General features: G+C 30.6%; 3 protein-coding genes across 3 annotated transcripts; 2 read left to right on the top strand and 1 right to left on the bottom strand.

Annotated features, from left to right (window-relative positions):
• The first annotated feature begins 2,322 nt into the window (after positions 1–2,322).
• On the top strand, positions 2,323–4,217 carry LOC119836680 (GATA zinc finger domain-containing protein 1). The gene is made up of 3 exons (XM_038362081.1): positions 2,323–2,831; positions 3,196–3,382; positions 3,983–4,217. Exons 1-3 carry the CDS (start codon positions 2,427–2,429, stop codon positions 4,147–4,149), a joined length of 759 nt encoding a protein of 252 aa, XP_038218009.1. The 5' UTR covers positions 2,323–2,426; the 3' UTR covers positions 4,150–4,217.
• Positions 4,218–4,585: 368 nt separating this feature from the next.
• On the top strand, positions 4,586–5,559 carry LOC119836694 (U6 snRNA-associated Sm-like protein LSm6). The gene is made up of 2 exons (XM_038362112.1): positions 4,586–4,798; positions 5,366–5,559. The coding sequence occupies exons 1-2, from the start codon at positions 4,708–4,710 to the stop codon at positions 5,512–5,514; spliced, it is 240 nt and encodes a 79-aa protein (XP_038218040.1). The 5' UTR covers positions 4,586–4,707; the 3' UTR covers positions 5,515–5,559.
• Positions 5,560–7,646: 2,087 nt separating this feature from the next.
• On the bottom strand, positions 7,647–9,691 carry LOC119836648. Its single transcript, XM_038362035.1, has 3 exons — positions 9,505–9,691; positions 8,297–8,379; positions 7,647–7,974 (listed from the first exon to the last, which is right to left on the bottom strand). Exons 1-3 carry the CDS (start codon positions 9,535–9,537, stop codon positions 7,857–7,859), a joined length of 234 nt encoding a protein of 77 aa, XP_038217963.1. The 5' UTR covers positions 9,538–9,691; the 3' UTR covers positions 7,647–7,856.
• Between the last annotated feature and the right edge of the window lie 111 nt (positions 9,692–9,802).

Genomic DNA, 9,802 nt, shown 5'->3' on the forward strand with positions numbered 1-9,802 from the left:
ACCCAGCTCCGAATACAAAATAGATTTTCCGCTTCCACTCATAACACAACTCAATTTATTAATCTGCTTATATATCTAAATCTATCTTTTCTAAGCTATTCAATCCCAAAACATAATGAAATAAACGATTTATGTACGAAAATACGATACATCTACTCTCTTAAATGTCCTATTCCCATTTTTGTAACTATTTTCAAACCTGATAAATGACCAGAACAAAAAATAATTAAAATTTATTTATTTTTGAGTGGCTCAGCCATTAGATTCGGACTTCAATAAAAAAAGTCGAGTGTGATAGACGCGGCGAGAGTGCTAGAAAAAATATATTCATTTTTTTTTTCAATTTATCTGCACTTCATCCACATCTCCACTACTCGAACCGGCTTGTAGAAACATCAAAAGTTCGACGACGAAGATGTCATAACATCTGCCACCCCGCATTTGGCCCGATTGTGGTCTGAATCCTCATAGGTTACAACTTACAAGTGATGATTTATTTTTTACTATAACTTTGTTCTCATAGAATATAATCATCAGTATAAAAAGATAGGCATTGCATATTTTCAATATTTATATATATTTTCTTATAAATATTTAAACCAATTGAAAGAGTAGTAGCATGGGTATTAATGTGATCACACAACCAAAGATTATCTTTAGAATGTTAAATATTAGTACCGTACCTAATACTCTACAAAAGTTATAACAATGGAGGAACGGAATTAACAGAAGTCTGTTCCAATGTATTAAAAGTTACCAAGTTTTAATTAGCTTGAATGTTTAATAGGATTATTTTATATGGAATAGACACAGGGATGGAAAATCATAAAGTTAATCCTACAGATACGAGATTATAAATGGAAATGTTTGTGAAATGCTTTTAATTAGTAACTGGTTACAATAAGGATCTGAAAGTAAAGTCTTAAAAATATATTCAGTACATTAGATTTAAAACGACACGAATAATTAATTATGCATAAATACGTACAACATTATTATGTTGTACGTATATATTATAATAGTACATAGGAGTTCGAATTCCCTTAAAAGCGGATAGTGTGTGTGCAGAGACCCTACCTCTTTATTAAAATATCCGTTACTAATAATATGATCCGATACTGATAAGCGATTATTTTAATCCAAACACATTTTGCTGCAGGCCATACCACGGGATAGGTAACAACTCCATCTGAGGGTTAATACAATCAATATAGTACAAGTTCCGTTGTTACTATTTTTACAGTATTGGCAATAAATTGTATATAAATGTTTAAAGAAATTAACCTGTCAGTATTTCAATCCCATAAATTATAGGCAGATATGTGGCGGGCTATAAATTAAACTAGACTGAAGCTATAAACCACAGGATAAAATAAATTCAGGTGACATTGTAATCTGATCAGCAGTTAATCACTGAAACAGGTAATACATGCAAATTGTTGTTGCAATAAATGTCACATGTCAATACACCTTAATTCAAGACTTGTGTTTTTGCTAGGCGCTATTTTTTTACACTATTAAATCTAAGGAAGACTGAAAGACTGGGGGGATATGATACAGATGTACAACGTTTGGGCACCAGGCTCACACTTTATTCAAAAAGAAAAAAAGCCTCTGCTAATACGTTGTGCATGCTTTTAAGGTATGTAAGAGATAAGGAAAGGATTGACGACCGAAATAATCCGAAATAATGGGCTAAGGAAAATAAATACGTGTCCCCACTCCTCGTATGAAGCACAGTAGCATTAGCATACTACTATTTTACACAATATTACTGGGGTGTGGAATTTTTCTTTACCATAGTTAGTTCTATGTGTATGAGATAATCTGGATATCAAAATCTACTCACAGTTGTAGCATTAAAAAAAGTGATCTATAATAAAAATCACCCGCAAAAATTCTACAACAGATATCTAGTGAAACCCTTTTTCATGCGTAATCTTGCATAGGTAGTCACGGCCCCCGGAGAAAGAGCCGTGGGTTGTGTCGGATTCCTACCGACTAAAACCTCACTCTGTTCCGTCGAGCCGCTTCAATAAGGGGCCACGGGAACTGGCTATTAGTCCGCGTATCTGTGACATTACATGCATGATTATGAACAACATTATTACAATAAATTTTAACTTTTTTAACATTTTAACAAAACACATTTGATGGACACAGTATTAATGTATAAATTTTAATATAAAAAAGACAATTTATATAACTACATATTTTTATTTATAGTACTATAACAGTCGCTGCATGTAGCGTACCATATTTAATATACATTTTGCATTGCCATTATTAAAAAATAAAGTTGTCAAACGTCAAATATTACTTAAGTCAATGCCAATAAAAATGATCTATGGTTAATGTTTGTTTGGGTTGAATCAAAACTTTTATAAGTTTAACAAATCGAAATAAACATCAATGAAATAGCAAATATGCCCAAACCAACGTGTGTTCAATGTAACACTAACGACTCCCTATTATGGCGAAGCGCGGAAAACGGACAAATATGCAATGAGTGTCATTTAGCAAATACCGCGAGTAAAGATATTGACGTTAATATTATAAAATCTGAAACTGAAGACAAAAAGGAGGAAAAAGATGCTGATGAAGGTAAAAATGGGAAGACCGAGAGTGATTCAACACCAGCCAAAGCGACGGGCAAAGGAACTAGGAAAAGTACTCGTGCGACGAGGTACAAACCTAAGACACCAGCTCCTGCCCCCTCGAAGCCAGCAGCCCCCCGAGGAAGGGGTCGTAGAAGTATTTTCAAGAGACAACCTTTAAAGGCGCCAACCGCTACGGCCACTGTTGTTACTAGCGATTCAATTTTTTACAAGGTATTTCAGAATTTATTAATAGATTTTGTGCACTCTCACAACTTTTTCGCTTATAATGTTGTTATTCTAGTAGTAGAGAAATAGTTATAAAATATCTAGTGTACCTTAATTAATGTTCTAAAACTGAGTGCAGGTAAAGAAATATATTGTCTTGATTTAATCTAAAGTTATAATATTATCTCAATAATCCTTTTCATCATGCTTCTACATTGAGAAAAAAGTACTGTAAATAATATTAATAATTTTCTTCAGCTTTATGAATAATGTTAAGAATAGAAAAAAATCTTTTAAAGCTTTGTGTCTTTTGGCTTATTGTGTTTGAGTTATTTCAAATGTATTAATTTTCATTTCATATTTATCACAGGGTTCATACATGCAAGTTGGTGACATTGTGTCCATGCTTGATGTACATGGAGACACATACTATGCTCAAATCCGAGGTTTCCTCACCGACCAGTACTGTGAGAAGAGCGCTGTTGTTACCTGGCTCCTACCAACAAGAGCCAGTCCACCACCTGAGAAGGGTTTTGATCCAGCTACTTATATAATTGGTAATGCTTGTAATTTGATAGAAATTTTTAGATAAGAAAAACTTTGATCACAAATTTGAATTTACATCATCTGTCGTACCATGGCAGTGAACAACCTCTTGGTCACTCTTAGTAAATTAAATGTAAAACTAATCAATTGTAAACTTTTATAACAATCTACAAAGAATGAAAATAGACTTGGCCAGGATGAAATGAAAACATTAAAGAAAATATTTAGTACAGAGCCAAACTGAGGTCTATGGACTTATCTGCGCAGGCATAAATAAATAACATAATTTTATGAATGATATACCTTATTTTCAAATTAAAACCATCTAATGTTTTAAGAATATGGCAATTTTTTAATTTCTAATTGAAGACTTTTTAACAGATTTTAAATGCGTTTAATTAAATATATTATTAACCTGACAAATATAATAATATGTTTCTAATACTTTACAGCAAGCATGGTCACGGGAAGACTATCAAAACATCTGTATAAATTGTGTTTAAAATCCGTTTTTTAAAAGTCTTTTTATCCAATGATTTGATTCAAATGTTAATAGATATTAAACTTGTTGTTTAATCAAGTCTCTATTTGATTTAATGGTGTTTCTACAGGGCCTGAGGAAGAATTGCCACGAAAATTGGACTACATGGAATTTGTAATGCATGCCCCATCTGATTACTATAAAGCTAGCAACACACCATATGCTCTTACTGACAATGAACTTAACAATTGTACAGGTTTCATATGGACCTCTTTGGAACCAAAAGAAAAAACATAATTAGTTGTAGTATTTGTATGTTAAAGTGGTTTTAAGTAAGATAAGTAATAAAGGTATGAAGTTATAAAGCATTTTTTTTAATACCGGTTAATTCCTCTTACTAATTCATTTTTAGAGAAATTTTATATACATCCGCATTATAAGTATAGTTAAAAATAATTTTAAGTTATTCCTCCTAAAGTGGAAATCCCAATAAAATCTGTCCAGCCTTTGAAAGATTAACCGGGACTAAGAGTGAAAAGAAAAGTTTTTTTGGCCATTTATCGTGTAAGCATCCTTATGGATTTAGAATTAGAAAAAAAAAACTGAAAAAAAAAAAACTGTTATTATAATATGAGAACACTCCCTAATTATTATTAAAATGTGATCTATGACGCAAAAAATACATCAAAAGTTATCTGTGACAGTCATATATCAATAAAAATATTACATGTCAAATGTCAATATAGGTTTCTAAATAGGTTTGTTTGCCGACTGTTGTTTCGACTTTCGATATATTTAATTGAAATAATTCATAATTATACTAGAATACGTAAAGTAATCAATAAAGTCATTACAATGAGCCGGAAGGAAGCTCTATCATCATTTATACAGCAAATTCATGGCCGTCCGGTCGTAGTAAAATTAAACAGCGGCGTCGATTATCGAGGTTTGTTATTTCTTCTTATAATTATTTAAACTATATGTCGCAAATATTTGTGGTAAAAATTATATATGAAAACATAGTCGTATAATGAACACCACAGATGAATGATTACTAAAAATACATGAAAATTCGTAGCATTCAAAAATATAGGTTATGTTTATAGTAGGTTTATACTTTGTTTATAATATATGAAACTAGCAAACCCGGCGAACTCCGTTTCGCCACCAGGTGGTTGTATGTGAAAAATGACTTTCCCGCTTTTCTGCATAATTTTTTCCTGAATTTTCTTTGCCATAAACCTCACGGCGCCCGAGACCTTTCCAACGAATGCAAAATCGTGGAAATCGGTTCGTGCGTTCTGGAATTATAGCGTCAGGAAGGAAAACCCGACTTATTTTTATATAGTAGATATAAAAATGACCCTGTATTCACAATAGTCCTAATGATTTGAATATGATATAAATGGTGTGATATATATGTACTAGGTACTACATAAATGTTAAAAGCATACACAAATCTTAAATTTAATATATTTTTCACTCTAACTGCAGTCCATTTTTGTTTTTTTAGGTGTCCTGGCATGCCTAGATGGCTACATGAATATTGCATTAGAACAAACTGAAGAATATGTAAATGGACAGTTAAAAAACAAATATGGTGATGCATTTATTAGAGGCAACAATGTTTTATATATCAGCACATCAAAACGGAGAATATGATAAATTGTAATACTTTTTCTTAAATAAATATGTATCAAGACAAAATTGTTTCTTAATTGGTCAAATCCAAGGTTTCTTTTGGAAAATATTTACTTGCAATTTGAAATATTTCAAGTATGCTTATATTTAGACATAGACATAGACATAGACATTGCCAGGACTCAATTACTGAACTATGTTACTTATATTTTAACAGACTTACAAAAAATGTCTGAAGTTCTCAATTCTCTTTTTTCTTAATTCCAAATTGATAAAAAAAACGAATTAATTTTTTTAAATTATAAAATAGTTCTATGCTGCTCCTGGATAGGTATAGTAAAATTTTACATCTCCATACATCTGCAAAGAATAAAATGTTTTTTTTTTGTGTTAAATAATTTGTAACGATTACAATATATATGGATTTCTATTTTCTCTTTTTAATGTCAGCGGGCAATTGAGTTGGTGGTACGCCTGATGGTAAGCGATCACCACCGCCCATAAACATTCGGAAAGCTAGTGCCTCTGCGAACATGCTGCCTGCTATTAAGGGGTAAGGAAAAGGAAAGCATTGACGATTGGACAAAAGTAGGAATGAACTGGAATGGGTGAGGAAAGGAAACAGGCTATTAGCGTCTCCTTTGCAAGGATGCACTAGGTTCTCTAATGCGAATTTGTTAAAGGTTCAAAAATGGAATAACTTCCTTTTCAATTGTGTCAATTACTATGGTATACTATGCAAAGAGTAGTATAATACTATACGCGTTACATAGTTTAAAAATCATGTTGTACAAATATGCATATACTTATTAGTACCCCACACTACACATAAATTTTATTTTTTACATTAAATTATATATTTATTATGTGTAATGTATATTTTACCTTTTTATCCTTCGATTCAATTGGTCCTTTTCCATTTCCAAAATCTTCAATTAATTTTTCACCGCGATATCCATATTTTTCCGCATATTCTGACCTTGCAATTTTCCCTCCATCTGGATCAATATTCAAATCGACGCGGTAATTTAAAATTCTTGGATTAAATAATGGCGCCCAAAAACTAGAGTATAAATACACACATTCACATACAATTAATGTTGCCAATAAAAAAAATATTTTGATCATTTTGTCAAAAAAAGGTTTATATCGCTCAAAAGGCTAAATAAGAATGATACAATGAAGGAAACGATGGAAAATTATGTATTGTAAATATAAACAAGAAGTACAGCGTGCGGCGGGTAAATAACATAGTTTTGTTTGATGTGTTAACAGAATTCAAGGTTGTCAAGTAAATCAAATATTAAGGCGAAGCTTATAAAATTTATCCTTAATAATACTATATACATCAAGTTTATTTGGTACATATGTAATAGCATGTGGAAAATACTTTTAGTCCACTCAAGATGACGCCGGAAATTTACGATTTTTTCTCACATTGGCCTTCCAATTATTACATTGTTTTCTTTTATAGGTCACTTTTAATATCAGAGAAATTTTGTATTATTTTTCAAACCCATAGAAAAACATTCAAAACGTGTTATGAGATGTCATGTAACACAAGGTTTTTAACAATTGCATAAATTATTTCACCACAACATATTAACATATGTGAAGTGTGTAATCAATGGTTTGTTAGATTAATTTTCGTGTTAAAAATTGTTATAAATTTTCCCAAATAAATCCCAGAGCTCGTTAAAGGCAGAGACGCCGTAAAACGTATAGTATGTGTATAAATAATTTATTTTCAAAGCAATCATCAAGCGATGCTTTAAATTGCGTTACCTACTTATTATTTCCTATTTTACGACCAACTTTACACTTCACATCATGTGTAGGTATTCATAATAGAAGATTGGCTGTACAATTTATTTTATTTTATACCTCTTTACTTCGTTTAATAATTAGAATTTAATTATTTTAGTTTATGTCTGTAACAATTATTACTAATATTAGGCAGATCGATTGCAAACTTAGTTAACTTACGTGAGTACAAATTAAATATAATGCTATCACGTTAGCATTATATATATACTTTTTTTTTATTTTTAAAGGAAAGAGGTTATTACGCTTAATGCTGTCATAAAACTCACACATACGTTTAATATTTATTTAAAAACCAAGTAACAATTAATTATTTATATACATCAACCATAAAATTAATTCAATTCACAGTATGCTTCAAATAACTAAGCGTATGTTTAACCTCATCATAGTTCATTTAAATAATTTATGTGCGTGGTCGTAACTCAACGCATATTGCATTGCTCGCCACATTATTTGACACATACTTATACTACAGCGTACAAAATAATAATTATCTATGCTTAAAATTTGGGGGGGTAGGATGAATTAAAAATAATTCAATGTATGCCTTCGAGAGGGGCATAAGATTTATATTGATATAATTCAGGTCCTCCGTAGCCATACAACAATTTTCCTTTGCCGTTTTCGTCGTAATATGGATACCGGTATTTTGGCCTGAAAATTAAGAATTTGTAAAATTATAACTTAACATAAAAACCAATGAAATAATTTTATAATGTTACCAACTAATTTTCTATTATAGATGCCCCTTTCTCTTATGACAGATCCGTTGAAAATTAACAAGTATCTATTACAGTTTAAAGACAATATTTACCTACTTAAAAAATTTACTTTTTAATATATTATTATTTGTTTTCAATAGGCACATTTTTAAATCATCGATACGCCTTATTATTTTTTAGGTATTTTTAGTGCCTATGATATATTTAGTCCAGTGTATTGTAATTGAAAGTTAAAACTTCGAATATTAAATTACCTTTCAAAGTACTGGAAGTTTGGTGCTCTCGGTTGAGGCACTGTCGATTCCGCTACAACTAACAGTGATACGATTGCAATAATCTGAAAACATTTAAATATTATTCAATATTACAATTAATTATTCCGTTTAGCTAAGTAATAACTAACTAGTACTAGTACAAGTATTGATATCTGACAATTTAAAGATCTAAATATTTTGTTTATATAGTAGTTTAGATATTATAGTTTTAGACTTTTATGTAGTTAATGTAGATTATGAAGAATCTGCCATAAGCGAACTAAACATTTGCTTTTTGCGAATAGCCTTTGTTATTATAGCTAAAACTAATATTACCAAGTATCAAGTAATGAAAACGAGATATATACCAAGAGACCACATAGTGAATTAAGAACAAGGAATCATGTCTCTTTATTAAGAACATGAAGAAAGCTAGTTAAATTTCGAGATTTATATTCGCCTTGTTGTATGAGGACGCAAATTTTTACAATTTTCTAATACAATCTGAATAGGCGCTTAAGTTTATTTGAAATAAATTGAGCTCGTTTATTTTAAGACTGTTTAAGCAATATGCACTTGCAATATTATGATCTATATATTTATGTAATATAAAAAAAATTAAAACAAAGCTACCTTATAAATATCTTACAATCGCTTTAGGGCATAAGCGTTATCAATAATGTTATTTCTATACTATATTAAATTCAAATCATTCAAAACTTGGTCGATGAAAGGAGAATCCATAAAAAGATAATTCAATTCTTATTTTTTTGTGTTAAACACAGGTAATACAAAGTGTCTTAGCTTTAGGCGAAGGTAATTAATATTAGGCAATCATGACATTATTGTGTTACTCTAAAGTCTATATTATATACTACATTTATATCTATGCTAATAATATAAAGCGGAAGAGTTTGTTTGTTTGAATGCGCTAATGGCAGAAACTGCTGGCTCTATGAACGTCATGATATTATATATCGTACCTGATATTAGCTAGCTATATATAATGTTAAATACAATACTTTAAATGTAACAATGTATAAATAATATATTCTATAAAGTCCGTATGAGTATATGCATTTTTAGATTAATATGTGGGCGATTTGTTTCAAAAAACAAACAGCGAACATTTATAGGACGTGAGTTAACTCTCGATAACTGTTTATGTGTATTGATAGGGTTATTCAATTAATAAAAGAATTCCTCACCGTGATCAAAAACAATTTCCAACACTTTTCCATTTTTGAATGTCACTAATTTAACGCGCGAAATCTCTTCGGTAAATTTTTTTTTCGATTTTTTTCTGAATAGGCAAAGGTATTCACAATGGCCAGAGGTGAACGTGCGTTCCTCAACGTACCGGTTACAAAACTACTTGGTGGGAGTAGAAAGTGTGCTTCGCATGTTAATGATCCCTAACCCACTTACCTCAGACTAGTGTTTTAGTCCTTGGAAATGTTATGGAATACATTAAGTAATGATTTCTGTAATGAACGTTAATAATTT

Source organism: Zerene cesonia, chromosome 25, assembly GCF_012273895.1.
Source record: "Zerene cesonia ecotype Mississippi chromosome 25, Zerene_cesonia_1.1, whole genome shotgun sequence".
Classification (NCBI taxonomy): Eukaryota; Metazoa; Arthropoda; class Insecta; order Lepidoptera; family Pieridae; genus Zerene; species Zerene cesonia.